Here is a 20,838-nt window from a genome sequence, read left to right as displayed (position 1 = left end):
CGTGGCGTTATGATTGACAGCCGCCCTCAAACCTCTGTCAGGTGGCGGGACGGCTGAGGGGGGCGTGTCCAGCGGTCCATCATCCCGCCGCCTGACTGACTCTACTCCCGGAAAGATAAGAGATTCTATTGTTTTGGCTTCACTTTTGCACAGCGGCAGGAAGTGGAGACGCGTCGACTCACCGCTGCTGCAGCTGCTGAAGAGACTCGTCAACGACGTCGCCGCCGTCTGACACCTGAAACACACGACATCAAATGTTTTCTGTGTGAAGACATTACTGCTGAAGCCACTTTAACACCAAATATTATAATGAGTATTATTACTGCTGTATCTTCTGTGTATATATCTGTTTAAAAAATTATATAAATACTAATAATAATAATATCAAAAATATAACTGAAAGTCGAGAAAGTTCCATATTTTTCTGATGTTTTCAACAAATCCAGTCCAACAAAGTGTCAATACTTTCTTAAAAGTAAAAAACACAATCAGCAGGTTAAAAGTCTCTAATATAATAATATACATTCAGTTTATGAGGTACATGCAGGTTAAACAGCAGCATGAACTTCATCCTCCATCAAGTTGGACAGTTTGAACAGAAATTTAACTTTAATTTCTTAAAGCCAAAGTGACGTCTTCACATGTTTTATTAAACCCACCTTCCCGATGAAGCTGGCCGAGCCGAGCAGCTGAGCCATGAAGGAGACGGAGAGGAACTTGAAGTGTCGCAGCTCTTTGCTGCTGTGAGCCTCCAGGCTGAAGATCAGCTCCTCCACCTTCTCCTCTTCCTCCTCCTTCTTCTTGGCTCCTCGCCGGCCGACGGGACGCTTCGCTGGAGCTGCAGAGGACGAAAAACATCGGTTCATACAGACGGAGCTGCTGCTCGCTGACTTCACTCTGTCTATTCACTCTATATATATATATATATATATACATATATATATAAATATATAAATATATATATAAATAAATATATAAATATATATATAAATAAATATATATATATATATATATATATATATATTTATTTATCTATTTTGAGGTAAAAGCAGACGGAGCAGATTAAAGTCAGAAGACTTTCAGGCGTCTCACCGTCGTCTTTGTCGTCGGGCAGCTGCAGCAGGAAGTGCAGGATGTTGATGATGGAGGTGAGCTGCTCCGTCACCTCAAACTGACAACACAGAGAAATCCAGAAGTCCACGTCTCTCTCCAGAGCTGCATCCTACACACACACACACACACACACACACACACACACGCACACACGCAATAACAGAAAGCTTAGTTTAACTTGTTACATCACGTTTTAATATCATAATACTATAAATATCGACATGGCGTTCCTTTGACAGCTCGTAGAATTTTTAGCACCAAACGTGGATTCATCCGCTGCTGAAAATAGTCCCCAACAAATGCACTATCACTACCGACAACTTTCCTCCAGTTTTCTTGTTAAAACAAACTAAAAGTCTTTGTGTACTGCTGCATCAGTAAGTGGGAATAAAAACCTTCAGATAAATAAAAACGCTCCTTGCCTTCTCGCTCACGGAGCTGGCGGTCTGCGTGGCGTGCAGCTTGAACAGCAGGAGCATTAGGACCCAGAGGAAGCGGGCGGGACCCAGCGTGGTCACCAGCTGAGTGAGGATGGGCAGACGCCGGTGCTCGGGGACATGAGGCAGCGCGTCGGCGAACACGTGCGCGATCCTCGTCACCACGGCGTCCACGTGAGCCGAAGACCGGCCGTCGGAGAGCTGCTGGGCCTGAAGAGGAGGAGAGAGGAAGAGGAGGAGGAGGAGGAGAGAGGAAGGATGTTAGAGAGAAATATTTAATAAGGATAAGGACCTCCAAACTAATCTAAACTTAAAAATGTCCATGAATGGACATCCATTCTGTAACCTTGGTTGCTAAGGTGGTTGCTAAGGTGGTTGCTAAGGTGTTTCCATGTGTTGTCCACTCTCAAGTTGACATTTGGAGTAAAGAAGGAGAAACAAAAGTGAAATCCTGCTACTATAGTTTGTTTACGTAGCCTCCGGAGCCGGAGGAAGCTTCCTGAAAGCTGACCAATCAGAACAGAGTGGGCTCATCAGGAGGGCGGGGCTTAAAGAGACAGGAGCTAAAACGGCCTGTTTCAGACAGAGGCTGAACTGAGGGGCTGCATAAAGGACCAGTAGAAGATAAATAAGGAGTTTTTATTCCAGTAGAGCCCCAGAATATAAACATAGAGCTGACTGGAAATGTGTCCTCTCACCTGGATCAGAGCAGGTATGACCATCTGCACCGTCTTGTCGATGACTCTGAAGCTGTAGGCGTCGTCCAGACGCATGATGTTGGCTCCCATGAAGGTGAAGATGGGCATGATGTTGTGCAGGACTTTCTCCTGGAGGACGAGGACGAGACGGAGGTCAGCAAGTAAAGATCTGTTTATGTGGCTGTTTTTAAAATTAACGTTACAATGGGACACAAACAGACTAATCAGGTAAGAAAAGTGAAATAAATGTGCAGAATCATAACAAACTGCAGCTTAGAGACAAACAAACAAGATCTGGAGATATATGGAGCGATTTGTTGAGTGGATCAGTTTGAAATGAAGCTCGGAGGAATAAAAGAAACAGCCACAGTGAGATTTAAACACTTTAGACTCAGCAAACTAAACAAAAAAAACATCTTCACTGTTTCTCTTGTCGTGGTGACAGAATGATGTGTTTGTTCGTCTGGGACGAAGGACTCACGGGGAAGATGGAGGCGACGGTGCCCAGCAGCAGCAGAGCGTGATGGTGAGTCTGCGGCATGTCGGACGCTCTGATACACTGAACCACCAACTCAACACTGAACTTATCTTCATCCAGAACGTCTGAACACAACAAACAACACAGATGTTACATGAACTTCCTGCAAGAAAGGCCTGAGAGTGGATCTGTTTCCTCTCTGAGGGACCAGACGGAAATGTACTTTATGTATTATTTTACATGCAGTATTTGAACATTGCAGTACTGGTACTCTGACTGCAGTCCAGGGTCTCTCAGTACTCTACCTGTCCCTACAGGAGCTCCATCAGGAGACAGTTTGTTGCAGACGTTGAGCAGACAGCTGAGCAGCAGCTGCTTGGTGTACTCTCTGTTGGTGTCGTCACCTGAAGACGCTTCAAGACTCCTGAGAACAAAAAGACAAACAACAAACATTTGAAGAGAAAACAGGAAATCTGTTTATCTGGTTTACAGTTTTTACTCTAAACTGACACAGTAGAGCTGCAACGATGAGTCGAACGACAGAAAATGAACTGTTCTGATAATCGAATAATCGTTTTATTTACTGCTTCCAGCTTCTAAAATCAATAAAACTTTATTTATACAGCACCTTTCATACAGGTTAGAGCGATTCAAAGAGCTTCACTGATGACTAACAAGCCAATAATCAGACAGAACAAACATAGACGGTAAATAGTGAAATAATCAGAGAATTATGAACCAGAGAAATAAAAATGTTTAGATTATTTATGTAGTTTAGTTAAATATTTGTGCTAAACGTTTAACTTCACAGTCAGATATTTAGTTGCTTGTAAGGTTTAAATCTTTCCCTCCATAAAATCATATTTTTCTAAACTCATTTTAATTTGAAGTAAATTTACATTTTCAAACAAGAAAATAAAAATAGAATCACATCCGTATTTTAACCCAAAATTAATTCATTATTACTAATTAAAATTAATTATTTAAAATTGAAAAAATATTTTTATTTTATTAAATTATTTTTTTCTAATTCAATATATTTTTATTGACTTTTTTTGGTAAAACATTTCATACAAAACTAACAAATAACAATAATAATAATAATAATAATAATAATAATAATAATGATGATGATGTTGTATATGTAAAGTGGGAGTAATAAGTTTAAGATGACATTAAATACTCAAGAGCCTCATAACTACATTAGGCAACAAATAATTACATCTGACAGCAGAAATACATATATATTTATAGATATATATAGATAGATAGTTGTTGTGTCCAAAGATACGACAGATAAACTTTTAGGCCTTTACGGCTCCGTAATGGTTTCATTTTAAACTGTCAGCCATAAACTTCCATATAATCTGTTTTCTGGGTCCAGTAAATATTTAAATGATATAATTTTCAGATGACATCATTCCTCTGTTAAAAATCTGGAAACTGTTTTTTATGCAGTTTTCTCAAAGCTCTTCGAGTCGTCTGAGTGATTTAAAGGTAAAATATGAAGACGAGATGTTTCTCCTTCACTCTTCATCAGAGCGTTTAACTGCTGGTCACCTGGAGAGCAGAGAGAACAGAACCGGCACCAGCGTCTGGGCTCTCTTCAGCTTCTTCTTGTGCTGCAGCAGCTCCAGGATCAGAGTGACTCTCTGCCAGGACACAGCGCCCCCCTGTGGTCCCACATCACCGCCCTCCTCCGGTTTCCTGTCCACAGAAAACATCACATCATCACCTCTGTCTTCTGCTGCTAAAGATCATTTTACTTTGGTAGAATTACTCTAAGAAACATTTAAATGAAAGAAGAATTTCTGATTATTTTGATCTGAATGTAACAACTTCTGCTGCAACATAAAGAAACCACATTAAGAAAATAAAACACTGATTATTCAGGACTTCCTGTTCCTCTACTGACACAGATCTGACTGCAGATTCATGTGACTTGAGATGTTGTGAAAACAGTGAAACGAGCTTCACCTCTGCAGCATTTTGCTCCTGCGGGTTTGCTGCACCGTCACACTGACTTTGGGTTTCTCAGGCGGAGCGAGCTCATTGGCTACCAGCTGACCGTCGACGGCGATCTGTCAAAGAGAAGAAATGATCTTCAGTTAAAGAAAGAGCAGCGTTTCATAATCAGGATCAGACTTTTAAAGAGTAACGATCAGGCTCAATGCGCCACCTGAAGGTGGAAATGACTGATTGATGACTTTGATCATTGATCAACTCTTATTTTGAAATTTCACACAATAAAGCGTGTTTGTTGAGGAGAGTTGATCTGTGAGTTACAGTCTGTAAGTTTGTTGTTTTCCACTCATTAAACGCTTTTATCTTTTCATCCATAAATCCCTGACTGGACATTTACCAGTCCAGTGTAACATCTATACTGGACATTTACCAGTCCAGTGTAACATCTATACTGGACTGGACCACAGGACTCTACTAACTGTCTGATGACTCTTATTTTGAAATTTCACCCAATAAAACTTGTTTGTTGAGGAGAGTTGATCTGTGAGTTACAGTCTGTAAGTTTTAGTAACTGTTGTTTCCCACTCATTAAATGTAATAAACTCTTTTATCTTTTCATCCATAAATCCCTGACTGTAGTAGAGATATAGATCCAGTATAGATGTTATACTGGACATTTACCAGTCCAGTGTAACATCTATACTGGACTGGACCACAGGACCAGACTCACTCTACTAACTGTCTGATGCTTCAAGTCCTGCAGGTTGATTCTGAACTGAGAACCAGTCGTCTTCACTGATTATTGTCTTCTGCTTCGTTTAACTGTGTATTTCTGTGTCTCAACATCACTGCTAATGAGGGAAACGTTTACAGCAGATCTGAACCATGATTAGAAGACCTGCAGGTGTCAGAGAACCTGCTGGTAACTGTTGTATGTTCAGAGCTCGTCTTGATGTTTAAGGCTGTTGAACAGTAACGTTAGCTTAGCGATGCCTCGATTTAAGGCTGTTGAACAGTAACGTTAGCTTAGCGATGCCTCGATTTAAGGCTGTTGAACAGTAACGTTAGCTTAGCGATGCCTCGATTTAAGGCCGTTGAACAGTAACGTTAGCTTAGCGATGCCTTCATCATTTTAAAGAGAACAAATGTTGAAAATGTTTCTCACAGTTGATCAGATTTATCATGACTGCAGTGTAAAAGCTCAAATGTTAACGAACTTTTGTCAAAACATCAATATGACATGAAATACACACAGTTTCATTCACAGTGCAGCAGTTATGAGGAACCAACATGTAGAAACAGATTCACTTGGAACACCGAGCCTGAAAACCAGTCAGACCAGGACCAGGACCAGGACCAGGACCAGGTCTGGTACCTCTGGTGGCTGCTCACCCCTTTAAAGGCGCTGCTGATGGCGTTGGCCACCGGAGGACTCCTGCTCTCCACCAGCAGGTCGAACATCACCGACAGAAGCTTCTGCTGAACCTTCTCGTCTCCGAGCGCCGAGAAGAACGACTTCGAGATCTGCGGAGAAGAAAGAAGAAGAAGATTTTACACCTGAAAACACCGACAACATGACTGATGGGTTTATATGGTATTTTTGTGTCCTCTTTAACTGGTGTTATACTGGTGGATATATATGTTGACTGGTTTCGCTTCATAGAGTCAATAAAGTGAGTCAGTAAGTTTCTGAACACAACAAGCTTCTGCCTGCTTATTAAATATAAAAACATCCTGCAGGACATGATGTCATCACATGATTGATGAAAGAGACACATTTCATTCATTTGACTCAGAAGTTAAATTTCTTCTCTTTTAATTTGGAGGCTGGATTTTAATCACCAACTGTAGATATTAGTGTTTTTAAACATCAAGTGTTGTTTTAAACCTGATTTTATTGGTTTTATGTCTTTTAATCCTGGTTTTAACAGGTTTAACTGTCCATGATTTGATTTTATTCCTTTATCTTTCAGTTTAATCCTGGTTGTTGTGGATTTATTCCTGGTTTTACGCCTGTTGTCGTCCCTTGTTTTCACACTGGCTTTATGTTAACGCTGGTTTTAACACCTTGTTCATTCCTTTAAACTTGTTTTTTTGCTTTTTAATTCAGTTCTAACTTGAGTTTCATACCTGGTTTTTATTCTGGTTTTAAAGATTGATTTGAATCCTGATGTTGGTGCAGTTTTATTGTTTGAAGCCTGATGTAATCCAGGTTTAATCCCTGGTTGATCTAATCCTGACCTGCTCCAGGGCGATGATCTGGCAGCTGGGGACGTCGGGGTGCGGCAGGGTCGGGGTCCTCAGAGCTCTGATGAACAGATCCAGACAGTTCTGGTCCTCGGCCAGCAGGGGGGCCGACGCCTCGTCGTACTTCCCCAGGATGAGCTGCATGAGCTGGGCCTCGGCTCGCAGCAGGGTGGGGGTGTCGGGGCCGCTCTGCTCCAGGAGCCGATCCAGAACGGGAAGCAGGGCGGACAGGACGGACTGGGAGGAGGAGGAGGAGACGGTTCAGGTCAGTGGGTTTTATTATTTTTCTGCAGCAGGTTCAGATGTTTTAGGCGCGTCTCCGCTCTCACCTGTCCGTTGACGTGGCTCAGCGCTCTCAGCAGGCCGGCGGCGCTGTACGACGGGCAGCAGGGAGTCTGAACGCTCTGCAGCAGCTGCTGCAGCGACGACTGCAGCTTCTTCTGCTGCGACTTCACTTTAGCCGACAAAGACTCCTCATGAAGAACGCCCAGAGCCTGCAGGGTGTTTATCATTCCCCAAAATAAGCAAGAAGTCGTTTTACAAAGTCGTTTGATTGAAATAAAATATAAAAAACAATTATTTAAATCAGAATATTTGATCACAGATGTTTCCTGATGTAATGACGTGTGGTCCAGTAGACGTGTGATTATTCATTACTATGTTTCTGTTTACAATAGACACAAATAAACTATTATCAACACACTGACACAATTAGATTAGAGATCTGTAATTCTGTTATAAGTTTCTTGGAAAAAAATACTAAATTTGACAGTAATAAAAGCTGAAACAGAGACAATATTAAATGTTAATTATCAAACATACAGTTTAACATACATGAAGAATAAGAATTCAAATAATACATAAATAAATATTTACTTGTGTTAAAACTTGTCTCTATTTAGATAATTATCATGAAAGAATTTTGGACATATCTTTAAAAATATGAAGATTTGATTTCACATCTTTATAATTTAAATGATTCATGTTTTAAATTGTGGATCAAAGAAGCTGATTGATGGATATAAAACCAGATAAACTGATAAATGATCGTTTGAAGAAGAGTTTGAGACGTTCTCACCGTGCTCAGGTACGACGGGTCGGCCATGATCTCCTCCGAGGTCTTCAGGAGCTTCTCTGTGATTGGCTGGAAGGGGGAGGCGTCGGCTCCTGATAGGCTCTGCAGCGCGCCGAGCGCCGCCCTCCGGACCTCCCGAACCGGCGAGCTGAGACAACACAGCAAGGACGGGACCACTGACACACACACGCGCATGCACGCACACACACACACAGACACACACACACACGCACACACACACACACACACAGACACGCACGCACACACACGCACACGAACGCACACACACACACGCACACACACGAACACACACACACACATACAGACACACAGAGTTACTTGATTTCCTCATAATTAACTGATATGTTAATTATTCTCTGATGTCTGTTGATGTTTGTTGTTGTTTGTTGATGTTTGTTGATGTTTGTTGATGTTTGTTGATGTTTGTTGTTGTCTGTTGATTTGTTTTTTCTTACCTGGCGAGTCGGCAGCCGTCAGCTGGGTCAGCGTGGTGGCCGGCTGAGCGCTCAGCAGAGCTCTGCCCATGTAGAGAGCCTGAGTCTGCAGGACGGCGCCCACCTTCACGTCCAGCTGGTCTCCATGGTTACTGCCGTATCCCCACAGCATGCACAGGAACCTGAAGAGCATCGCCGGCTCCCGCAGGTGAACCTGGAAGAGATTTAATTTATTTACCACAGATTCATTAAATGTATTAAAGTAAACAAACACGCCGCCTGCTGCCTCACAGTCACACCAACTGTTCCTGAGAAATGATTTCTGTTTGTTAGAATATTAAAAGTTCTGCAGAGATGTTTTCAGTCACGCTCTGCATGGTTGTGCTGCAGGTGCATCAGATGTGCTATAAAAACATACAGTTGCATTTCTTTTGTTTATTAAAGGTTATATTTTCTACTTTATTTTATTTTTATTTCTTTTTCTATATTTTAACAGAACATCTGGCAGCTCGGTTAAACGTCAGAGTTTCATTTTACTGTTGAAGAGTCACCAGCTTGGAGAGGAACTGCAACATGCACAGATGTACGGAAGCCTACTGCTGCCAATATTAAAATAAATCAGTTTTCAATTTGTGTGCCTATAAAGTCTGACAAAAAAATGTTTAATATCTAATTTTGATTTTCATGTTTAAAATATTGAAAATTGATTTTCCTGCCATAATAACTATAATAATAATAAAATTGAGTGTTAAACTTCTCAACAGTATTTAAATGGTCAGAATTAACCTGACAATGAAATTACAAACTGCTTCTTTCTGATGAAAATTAAATTTTAATGTAAATTTAAATTTAATTAAATTTTAAATTCAAGTTTAAATTCCCACAGGCCTCTTCTATATAACTGACCATCCATTTCATTTAATTAGAAACAAGCTGAAATTTCCATTTGAATCATTTTAAATGTTAAAATATAAAAACTGGATTTAAAATTTTACACAAATAAAAAAGTTGCATCTTCCTTCAATCGTCTTTATTCTCGACCGGTTGTCCGTCTCATCTGATGACTGTATATCATAAAGACTCTAACGCAGCGTTCTCTTCCGTACCTGGACGAGTAGTTTCATTAACTCTCTGAAGCTGCCGGCTGTCGGCCCGTCGCCGGCGCCGCTGATGACGAGACTGAAGAGGCGACAGATGAGTCCGAGGTAGCAGCAGGTGTTTGTGTCCAACCTCTCCGGGTTCCACCAAACCTCACCTGGAGGAAAGAAACGCGACATGTTACCTGGAGGAAGTATTCAGATCCTTTACTGCAGCAGTAGCTGAGTAAACGTACTTTTAGTTACTTCCCATCACTGAGACTGTCGTTACCTTTGAAGGAGGCGTCAGGACACCTGAGAGAGGAGATGAAGTCTCTGAGCAGAGAGATCAGAGTGAAGCTGTACTCTCGGTCCAGCCTCTCGCCCGGCTGCTGCCCACACCTGCTCAGGTACAGAGTCAGAGCTTCAGAGAAAGAGGCGGGGACGGCGTCGGGACGCTCAGCTTCCTGTTAACACACACACACACACACACACGTTATGTTTTTTGAAAGATGGAGATGTCGGCGTGTCTTCAGATGGTAACGTTTCACCCGTCTCACCTGTGCGTCGTCGTCCTTGGCGAGCTCCAGCAGGGGGGCCTCCAGCAGCGTGTAGACCCTCTGAGCGGTGAGCAGGTGCTGGGTCTCGCTCAGCTCGCCCAGGCTGAGCAGCAGAGTCCGGGTCAGAACCAGGAGGGACGTCCTCTCTCTGAGACCGGAGCCGCGCTGCTGCTCCACCGACTGAGCCAACTTCTCCAGCTGAGAGCCAACACACAGGAAGTTATTTCACACACACACACACGCACGCACGCACGCACACATTCACACGCACAACTCTTCATCTGTCTTTGACGTACAATAAGTCATTATAATAACGGACTCTTGCACGTCCCTGACGTGAAACTGTTAAAGTACATGAACATTTATTGACTGACAGACAGAGAAAGAACATATTCTATATTACAATAAAATAAAAAAACGCACCGCGTCCCGTTTGGAGAAGTGCTCCATGTTCGCCAGGTTCTTGGTCAGCGTGGAGACCAGACGCTGGTTGGCCAAACCTACGAAGTCGGGTTCAGAGCTGCTCTTCATCACTTCCTCCAGCTCTGTGAGGAGGAAACATTTCCAGCTTCAAACACTAACAAAGCATCAGAAAGCGTCGCTGTCCTCCCAAGAGCTCGATTAAAAGTCTGCTGGTTGCCTGGCAACCTCACGATGACGAGGAGACACCAGGAAGTCACGGCTCCATGAAATAGTCTGGAACATCTTTTCAATCACCTCTAAATGTCTTTACTGATGTTGGTAAATGTTTATATTTCCAGTCTCAATATATTTGATCTGTTAGTGTTTTAATCTTCTTTTATTGGACGTCTCGTCTGCACTTTATTATATCTTGATGCTGATTGGTTTAAATTCAGTTTGTCATTTTTAAAACAAATTGTTATATAAAAGTTTGTTTTTTATTTATCTATTATTATTATTTATTTATTTATTTTTATTATTTTCTTTTTATGCTTGTTTTTATTTTCTATTTTTTTATACTACTGAGTTGCTGTGTTATTAGTATTATTATTTATTATCATCATCATTATTATTATTATTATTATTATTATTATTATTATTATTATTGCCCTAGATAAAAGCACAAAGTGACTATTTGACATTTATAGCTGGCAGGTGAAGCTAGCTAGCTAGGCTAGCTGTTTCCCTTTGTTTCCAGTCTTTATGCTAAGCTAAGCTAAGCTAAGCAGCTGCTAGCAGTAGCTTCATATTTAACGTACATGCAGTCTCAACATCTAACTCTTGTTAAAAAGAGTGAATTAGTGTATTTTCCAAAATGTCAAACTATTAATTTAAAGGTCGGCTGTTCAGGAGCTGAACTGTAGACAAGTAGAAGGATTTGATGTTTATTTTATAGAGTTAATTTAATGTAAATGATTTCACTTATAAACATATCTTCAGATTATAATCAGTATTATTGACTCTTATATCACAATATTTTGCAGATCAACATAATAAAACTGTGAACTTGACATTAATCATAATAAAACATTCTCCTGCAGACTTTCAGTCATTAAAAGGGTTTTTAAACTCGAGGCGGTGAATCGCTTCCATCTGTTACCTTCAGCCCAGTTCAGGGTGAGCGGGTGTTGGCTGACGATGGCGCTTCGAGCGATGCAGGAAGTGAGGCGGAGCTGGGCGGAGTCCGGCCGCCCGGCGGTGATCACCAGGAAGGGCAGCAGCCTCCAGCCCGCCCTCTGCACCAGCTCGGCGTCCCCCTTTCCCAGCCGGGGGTCAGACAGTAAACGCACCACCTCCGTCAGCACCGGCAGCCTGACGGAAACGACAGCGACCTCGGTTACCATGGATACAGAGTCTCACTTCTAGTAAAGGGAAATATTGTGTGTGTGTGTGTGTGTGTGTGTGTGTGTGTGTGTGTGTGTGTGTACTTCACTGACCAGTGTTCAGCCACGGACAGATCAGTTCTGTGCAGCAGTGACAGTAAACATGACAGGATGTCTTCAGTGTCCAAAACATCAAACAGCATCTAAAAACAACAACAACAACAACCAGAGACACAAATGAGTTAATCAATAACTTAATCAATAACTGTTAACCCTGTATGACCTCACTGACCTCCAGGACTTTGAGAGCGGCGGATACGACGGCCGGCACGTCGTCCCTCAAGCGGTCCGTGACGGCGTCTCTCAGGAAGCCTTCGTCCAGACTCTGATGCTGCCGAGAGGAAACGACCGGTTTGTTTAACACGTAGCGCTGAAGTCATGATGTCACTTCCTGTTTAGCTCCTGTAACTCGACGTAAATCTCTCACTCAGCGTTTCTTTGTTACTTTCCCGTATTCTCAGAGCGCTCGGCTCCACCGCAGCAGTCACACAAGAGAAAAAACTACAACTCCCAACGGCGTCGCTGCTCAGCCGTCATGCTAATTTCTCCACAGACCTGCAAACCTTGACAGGACTTTAACAACTGCTAATAAGTTCAATTATCACTATTTGATCTATGAAGGTTGTTAATTAGACGTTTAACGAGGTTTTCTATTGTTGCTGCTGAAACTAAGAGATGCCAACAGGAAGTTAAACATCCGGTCGTACCTGTGCGGAGGTGATGATGCCCATCAGATGCTCCACAGCGGAGACTCGGACTGAAGGCTGCGGGTGTTTCAGACTGAGGAGCAGCGACGTGTCCGAGTCGCCCAAAATCTACAAAAAAACCCCCAAAAGACAGTCAGACACACAGAAACCAGACTGATCACATGTTCATCATCAGGTTTACTGGAGGACTGGAGGCGTGTACCTGGTGTTTTCCGCTGCTCATGGACAGAGACAGGAACCGGTGGAAGAGATGTTTCTGCTCGGCGCCGCTGACGTCGGTCACGTGACCTGAGAGGACGCCGTCCAGAGCTCCGCAGTACCTGACGGAGGACGAACACAGAACGGCTTCAGAAACGTCTGCAGCCACTTTGAACGTTCGCTGTTATCTCCGTATTTAAACACGATAAACAAAAACAAACTGGTTTTTCTCCATTAAAAAGGGATTCTAGGTGGTTCTTCCTCTGATCCCGGGATTCCACCGGGAGCGTGTTGTCAGTTGCACTCCTACTACAGTAATTACAGCAGCCTAGTCAAAGCTGATGGTCCCTTAATGCTACCGTAATTACTGCAGTAGCAGGGCAACTAAACTGCTCAATTTTGTTAACTTGCTCCTTGATCTTCGGTCTTCTTCTGTGGTTAATTAGGCTACGTAGTTAAATGGTTTCTTTATTCGTCTGTTTTAATTGTGTTTATTGTTGATATACGACCAGGAGGCTGCACGGGGTGTTTTATTTTGAAAATTGACCGGATGCTCAATGCTGTTTCTGTGTCTGACTTCCTGTCCAGCTCCACCTGCTCTGTGCTGCTTGACACAGCTTCCGTAAAAAATAGAGGAGGCGCCTTTCTTTAGTGCAGCGGAGCGGAGAGCCGCGGCGCGTGGTGGATTTGTGATATTGAGCTATACAAATAAAAATGGACTTGATGTGAAAATAATCATACATGAAAAAAATCAATGTTAAAAAGGCCTCAAATCTAAACTGTGGCAGAAAGAACATGTGCTTGAATAGACGCGTTAAACAGCAGGAAGAACACGGAGACGGTCGGATCAACAGCTGCTCTGCAGGTTAAATCATCTGCAGTCAGACTCACTTGGACTCGAACAGTCGAACCAGAGGCAGCAGACGCTGGTCGAGAGCCGAGATGTTTTCAGCAGAGAGTTCAGTCTGACTCAGATACTCGTCCAGCAGCAACCTGCAGGAGACACACAACAACACTTTATATATACACACACACACACACACACACACACACACACACACACACACACACACACTAAAGACTGGAGAACTCATTCAGTCAAACCGGATCTGAATGGAGGTAAAACTGAGGAAAAGTGTCGTCACTTCTTTCTTTGTCACAGTTTTATCTCAGGTTGGACAAACAGCAGCTTCTATTAAAGGTATTTAATCATTTTTCAGCTGTAAATGAAGTAATTTCATTCTTTTAAACCTTTAAATCAGATTCTGAAGGTTCATCAAGTTAAATTTAAGACTTTTTTAAGCATCATGTCGTCCAGAAGAGACTGAATGAAGAATTCTTTATATTATATCATGTTTTTATCAGCTGGATGTAGTTAAAGTATTGCAGTAAAAGTACATAAGTATTATGAGCTTGATGTAGTTAAAGTATTGCAGTAAAAGTACATAAGTATTATGAGCTTGATGTAGTTAAAGTATTGCAGTAAAAGTACATAAGTATTATGAGCTTGATGTAGTTAAAGTATTGCAGTAAAAGTACATAAGTATTATGAGCTTGATGTAGTTAAAGTATTGCAGTAAAAGTACATAAGTATTATAAGCTTGATGTAGTTAAAGTATTGCAGTAAAAGTACATAAGTATTATGAGCTTGATGTAGTTAAAGTATTGCAGTAAAAGTACATAAGTATTATGAGCTTGATGTAGTTAAAGTATTGCAGTAAAAGTACATAAGTATTATGAGCTTGATGTAGTTAAAGTATTGCAGTAAAAGTACATAAGTATTATGAGCTTGATGTAGTTAAAGTATTGCAGTAAAAGTACATAAGTATTATGAGCTTGATGTAGTTAAAGTATTGCAGTAAAAGTACATAAGTATTATGAGCTTGATGTAGTTAAAGTATTGCAGTAAAAGTACATAAGTATTATGAGCTTGATGTAGTTAAAGTATTGCAGTAAAAGTACATAAGTATTATGAGCTCGATGTAGTTAAAGTATTGCAGTAAAAGTACATAAGTATTATGAGCTTGATGTAGTTAAAGTATTGCAGTAAAAGTAGTGGTTTGGTCCCTCTGACTGATATATTATTATATATGACATCATTAGATTATTAATAGTGAAGCATCAGTGTTAGAGCAGCATGTTACTGTTGTAGCTGCTGGAGGTGGAGCTAGTTTACACTACTTTATATACAGTTAGCTAGTTTAGTCCAGTGGTTCCCAACCTAGGGGTCGGGCCCCTCCAAAGGGTCAGCAGATAAATCTGAGGGGTGGTGAGATGATTAATGGGAGAGGAAAGAAGAAAAAACAAAGTTCTGATACACAAATCTGTTTTCAGTTTTTGGACTTTTTCTCTAATCTTTGATTTTTGCTGAAATATTGGATCATTTGAACATTTATTGAAATGAAAGCATGTGAGAAGTTTAGAGGGAAAAATCACTATTTGGTGGAGCTGTTAACAACTCATAGACATGTGAAATGTGACCCCGACTACACACTGCTTTTTGTAAGACGTCAAAAGCCAAAAAGGTTGGAAACCACTGGTTTCATCTTTAACAATGTGTTGTATTTTAAAAGCTTGTTATATTATCCATTGTGTCAAATCTTCATCTGAAAGGTATCTAAATCTGTCCACCACTACCTTCAGTAAACAGTAGTTTACTGAAGGTCTGATGTTACTGACTGTTACTTGTAGTTTAAAGATGTAAAACGTCTCCAAACAACCACAAACACAAACAGAAAAACTTACAGCTGATGATCCGTCTGCAGCAGCTTTTAACAGTTTTGGACATTAAATTTAAAATTTTCAAAAACCTTCTACGAGGTTTTTTTTTGTGGGACCTGCAGACTGTGTTTAAGTTCCTACACAGCAGGATGAAGGACGACGTGTGTTTACCGAGCTGCGGTCTGGTCGAGACCCTTCGTCAGAGGAACCGACTGCAGGACGGACTCCAACACGGCGAGCTCGTCCGTCTCACCTGGAGCACAAAACCACAAACTTCTACTTTCCAAACGTTCAACAACAGACTTTTTAAAAAAAAAACGATATAATGTAGCAGCAGTTCTGACCGGAGCTGCTGCTGCTGCTGCTGAGCGCGGCGTGGATCAGGTGAGGCAGCAGGTATCGCAGCAGAGGACTGACGTCGTGAGTCGCCGCCATGACCTGCAGCGTGGGAACCAGCGGCGGCATCGAGCACAGACGGCTGCAGAATCTGAGGACAGAAACGCAGGTGAGAGGTGGAGGTCACACCTGCAGGGGGGGGGGGCGTGTCTACAAAAACACTGTGCGCTGTCGTACCTGGACCCGGCGGCGCCCTCCTTCTGGTTCTGCAGCAGCACGATGAGGCAGCCAACGCCCTCTTTAGCCAGCACGGGCTCTTTGAGCAGAGACTTGCTGATGTGGACGGCGAGGGTGTCGACCAGACTCGCCTCCATCACCACCTTCACCGCCAGCTGGCACACGATCATGTAGGTGGCGGCCTTGTAGTCCGACAGCGACGACTTCAGACCCTGAAGGGACGACAGAAGATGCGTTCAAGTTCACTCTGATACGTTAGTTTATCTCCGACTCTCAGGAGGATGTCACGTTAGCATGTTAGCATATGTAGCGTCCTTCCCGTAGTTTCCAAACTCTCTACGTGTTGAGGCAGACGGATGTCGTTACCTTCTGGACGTACGGCAGCAGTTTGGATATGATGGTGTCGGACACTTTGTCCACGGCGTCCAGAGCGGGAACGATGGTGGAGGCGTAGAAGGAGAAGATCACTCTGAGCTGAGAGGAAGTGCCGGAGTGACCCGAGTACGCCTGAAAACAACAAGAAGAAAACATTTCAGTTTAAAAGGATGCAGACGACTTTTTAAAATGAGAGATTCCCTTCAGAATCCAGCTCTGGATCAGAACCAGGTCTACATTCGTGGTTCTTTTATCGGTACTTGAAGAAACCAGGAAGTGAGATTAGCAGATCAGAAAACATAAATATATAAATCAACCCTCATTAAATGTTTGTCCCGCCTCCCGGACTCATGAGTTCACTGGTTTCATGAACTGGACCACAGGTCCCAGTGAATCCTGGAGGATTTGGTGAACTGTCAGATGCAGGTGTGATACGGGGAGGTTACCTGGATGGACCTGGTGACCATGGTGCAGATGAAGTCCATGAAGCTCAGGTCTGTGTAGCAGTGAGTGATCAGAGTTCCTCTGGCCAGCGGCATGCCGGGTTTCTGCACAAACACCAACACAACGTTCACACAGGAAACTCCTCATATCATCATCATCATCTTCAGTTTGTGTTTCTGTAGGTGGCTGAATACAGTAGTACATGACTGGATTTAACAATATATCACACTATATAATATATACTGATATATATACTGTTATATACTATATATCAGTATATATAGCAGTATATATATCAGTATATATATAGCAGTATTTGGTAGTATATACTGTAGTATATATATATATAAATATGTGGCGGCCGACCTGCAGGCAGTGCAACCAGCTCCAGCGGTTTGTGGCGTCTTTGATCTTGAGGAGCTGCAGAACTCTGACGAACACGTTGGTGTCGTGATACGGCAGCGCGCACGCCAGCAGACTGTGAGCGTTATAGAGCTGGATGTGGAAGCTGACACACACACACACACACACACACACACACAGACATACACACACGCACACACACAGACACACACACGCACGCACGCACGCACGCACACGCACAGACACACACACACACACACACACACACACACACACACACACACACACACACACACACACACACACACACACACGCACACAGTCACACACGCACACACACACACAAAATAAGTATTAATGTTAAAGGATCAGACTTCATTTGCATGTTTTAGTCCCAGAACAAGAAAAACTAAAAGAATTAGTTTATTAATTGATTAATTGATCGACAGACGATTAATTTGATGATTGTTTGATCACAGAAATAACAAAGAATCTGGTTCCACCTTCTCAAATGTTCATATTTTCTGATTCTTCTGAATATTTTTGGACATTTAAAGATGTCTGTGATGAGATGAACAGATTTCACTTTAACAGATTCAAAATCGACGTAAAGAAACGTCTTATTGTTTCATTCTGAGTCTTTGTATAAAATATCGTTGTTGTATTTTATAAGACAAATATGTGCTGGACTGAGTTGTGGAGATATGTTGGCGACAGACTGGTGACATCATGTTAGAGTCAGTCAGCGGCGGCGGCGGCGTACCGGTGAACCAGCCACTCGATGCACTTGTGAGCCGGTTTGAGGAGGAAGTACGGGCAGAGGCGGGTGAGGAACAGAGAGATGCCGGCGTCCAGCTTCTCGTTGACCTCCTTCGACTGGACGCTGCGCTCCAGAGTCAGCGACGCCCGGCTGAACAGAGTGTCCTGAAACTCCGAGAACACCGGTTCGATTCCCAGCAGCTCCTCCAGCCCCGTGCAGCCTGGTAGGAGGAGGAAGAGGAGGAAGAGGAGGAAGAGGACTGAGCTTCATCACCAGGCAGAAAAACAGGCTTTAAAAAAAAACAGGTAAAACCGGAGCACAAAGACTCACCGAGGGCGTAGAAGGTGCTCCTGTCCATGGAAGCAGCATCTTTGGGGTCGAAGAGCAGCGAGGCGACCTCTCTGCGCGTCAGCAGGTTGGCGTCGCTCTGAGGCAGCGCGAGCCTCTTCAGCTGGTGAGCCAACGACGTCATGGTGATCGTTCCTTAATCTGACGCACACACAAACAGAGATGTCACTGATTTATACGCTCGTGTCGTGTCAAAGTGTTTCCCGGCAGGTTTGTGACTTTATATAAGTATTACTAGCAGACGTTTAGTAAACTGAAGCACGTTGTGCTAATAAAACCTCTCTGTCACTCTTCACTATTAGTAAAAGTTTGAATGCGGGACTTTTACAGTAGTGCGGTGTTAATAGTTTTCTTTCACCACTAACATACCAGCGTTCCCAGTTAGAGAAACAGTGACAATAAACAGGACAGTTTGTCTGAAGCCGCCAAATCACTGAATCTGCTCCGTAACAACAAACTGTGTGATTTCCTTTAAGATGAAGGAAAAAAGCGCGTTAATTAACTTACTGATGAATTATATTACTGCCGATTTAAAAGGTTGAACCTTCCTAATTACAGACAGTCTGAACACAACTTCTGTGTAGATCGTTTCCTTTCTGACAAGCAGGAAAACATGAAAAATGCAGTTTTTTCCACTAGGTACGTCAGTTCCAGACCAGATTACAGTCTGGTCTGCTTTTACTGTGTTTAGATTGTCATCCGACACAGAAAGCTTCTAATTATACTGTGTTTAACAGGTCAAACATGTACATTTTTACTATAAGACAGCTAGTTAATCTAGTTTATCGATAATGAGAGTTAGCTACTTCAGCTAACGCAGCAAAATGACACGAAAATAAAATTCTCACAACCAACAACATGCGAATATATTGTTAAATGAACATCTACGTGAATATTGTACTGTTAAAAAATTAAGTCATAGAATAAAAACACAAGAAATTCAAACCTGTTTTCTGTAGCTCCGCACGGTACATGTGCGCCCGTGCACGTTGTTGATAGCGGAAGTGACGTAGTTCTTCATCCGGGTCACATCTGGTTTCATCTCTGTTGAAGCGAGATGTTTCACTCCCTCCTTTATCCGTCTGCGTCTAACGCTCACTTTTACTCACTAGAGGCGTTTTATACAAAGAATAAGACAAAATGAATACAGTAAAGTATTGTCCGACAGTGTTCTGAGTATCAGCCTTTTTATTATTTACATGATAAAACACTGTGTGTGTGCAAAAAAAGCAGAATATAAATAGAAGTATGAAGATCAGTGTAGATATAAATCTACATCTGAATGTAAACTGTGTGTCTGTATTAACAGGATATATATGTACAGTTAACAAAAAATAAAATCTACACAAACACAGCGCAGCACAGACACAGTAAACACATCATGAGTTTGAATGAGACATAGAGGTGAAGCGGAGTTGGTATGTTTACGGTCTTTTACTGTCCTTGTTGCTGAGGAAAGACGCCGTGGAGGTGGCAGGTGGTCCTGGTCCTGGTCCTGGTCCTGGTTCTGGTTTTGGGGGCTCTCAGTCTGATTTCCCTCTGAGAGAGGAGTAAAACAATAATACATAAAACAGTCAGAAGGAGCGTTTACATGACATCATTTTATCCTTTGATCACATGACGATTAAAGCCAATGATATGAAACCATGAGCTACAACAGACTAATTACTAATTTCACATCCATAATCCAAATTGTTAAAATCTAACTGTTCATTTTCTTGTGAAACACTCATTTATTTTGGATTTGTTCTCACACTAGAACGTTTTGGCAAGATCTTTATTGGTGACATATTCTGTATTACTGTGTAATAATGTGGTTTTCACTGTTTTTACACATCTAAACAAAACTTTTTTTTAAATTTATTCATTTCTTATTATTTTTTTAAGCAGGAAAAACTCAGTCTAGAAACTGTGTCCCAACAGTGACGACAAAAGCAACAAAACAGTGTAAAAAGAAGTCAGACAGGAAATATTCTTACATTGGCTTAAAATCTATTTTTATGAGTGAATTCTCATAAAAATATAGATAAAAAGATACCAGTGACCACCCAACCCTCTCATATAAAACATAATAATGTGTGGCATAAACATCACCAATAATAAATCTATTCTAATAAATAAATCTAATAAATAAAGGCAGAGTGGTAGACAGAGTCCAGAGGTTTGAATGTGAAGAAGATGCGTGTCTGTAAATCACATCATATAGTCTCAGACTGACATGAAAACTGTCTCAACAACCATTATTCTGCAAAACGTGGAAAAAAGGTTTAATTTCTGTAGAAATAACCAACGTTTCTCCTGAGTCGGTACAAGCAGCCGAAACGTAGTGAACTATCTTTAACGGAGTTTAGTATCTTTGGCGCCGTGTGTCCTCCCGCCACCGGGGGGCGATAAATCCCTC

General features: G+C 42.0%; 2 protein-coding genes across 2 annotated transcripts in view; both read right to left on the bottom strand.

Annotated features, from left to right (window-relative positions):
* Positions 1-20,838, bottom strand: part of LOC121886780 (cartilage matrix protein-like) — a 118,702-nt gene that overhangs the window by 35,119 nt on the left and 62,745 nt on the right. The gene's annotated exons all lie outside the window — the stretch shown is intronic.
* Positions 1-20,838, bottom strand: part of heatr1 (HEAT repeat containing 1) — a 29,612-nt gene that overhangs the window by 8,380 nt on the left and 394 nt on the right. The window contains exons 2-34 of the mRNA XM_042397055.1: positions 19,384-19,976; positions 18,420-18,578; positions 18,093-18,309; positions 17,333-17,474; positions 16,969-17,070; positions 16,514-16,654; positions 16,148-16,359; positions 15,919-16,061; positions 15,746-15,827; positions 13,745-13,846; positions 12,858-12,975; positions 12,656-12,763; positions 12,181-12,279; positions 12,003-12,091; positions 11,666-11,877; positions 10,528-10,649; positions 10,105-10,302; positions 9,837-10,011; positions 9,575-9,723; positions 8,490-8,682; positions 8,017-8,189; positions 7,268-7,432; positions 6,933-7,175; positions 6,084-6,215; positions 4,704-4,807; positions 4,287-4,433; positions 3,032-3,150; positions 2,730-2,851; positions 2,249-2,377; positions 1,536-1,760; positions 1,093-1,222; positions 660-838; positions 183-235 (exon numbers count right to left, since the gene is read on the bottom strand). Coding sequence (XP_042252989.1) covers positions 183-235; positions 660-838; positions 1,093-1,222; positions 1,536-1,760; positions 2,249-2,377; positions 2,730-2,851; positions 3,032-3,150; positions 4,287-4,433; positions 4,704-4,807; positions 6,084-6,215; positions 6,933-7,175; positions 7,268-7,432; positions 8,017-8,189; positions 8,490-8,682; positions 9,575-9,723; positions 9,837-10,011; positions 10,105-10,302; positions 10,528-10,649; positions 11,666-11,877; positions 12,003-12,091; positions 12,181-12,279; positions 12,656-12,763; positions 12,858-12,975; positions 13,745-13,846; positions 15,746-15,827; positions 15,919-16,061; positions 16,148-16,359; positions 16,514-16,654; positions 16,969-17,070; positions 17,333-17,474; positions 18,093-18,309; positions 18,420-18,561 — 4,667 coding nt within the window. The 5' untranslated portion in view covers positions 18,562-18,578; positions 19,384-19,976. The remainder of the gene's footprint in view (positions 1-182; positions 236-659; positions 839-1,092; positions 1,223-1,535; positions 1,761-2,248; positions 2,378-2,729; positions 2,852-3,031; positions 3,151-4,286; positions 4,434-4,703; positions 4,808-6,083; positions 6,216-6,932; positions 7,176-7,267; positions 7,433-8,016; positions 8,190-8,489; positions 8,683-9,574; positions 9,724-9,836; positions 10,012-10,104; positions 10,303-10,527; positions 10,650-11,665; positions 11,878-12,002; positions 12,092-12,180; positions 12,280-12,655; positions 12,764-12,857; positions 12,976-13,744; positions 13,847-15,745; positions 15,828-15,918; positions 16,062-16,147; positions 16,360-16,513; positions 16,655-16,968; positions 17,071-17,332; positions 17,475-18,092; positions 18,310-18,419; positions 18,579-19,383; positions 19,977-20,838) is intronic.

This window comes from Thunnus maccoyii, chromosome 20 (genome assembly GCF_910596095.1).
Source record: "Thunnus maccoyii chromosome 20, fThuMac1.1, whole genome shotgun sequence".
Lineage (NCBI taxonomy): Eukaryota > Metazoa > Chordata > Actinopteri > Scombriformes > Scombridae > Thunnus > Thunnus maccoyii.
This window is presented reverse-complemented; position numbering and strand designations above follow the sequence as displayed.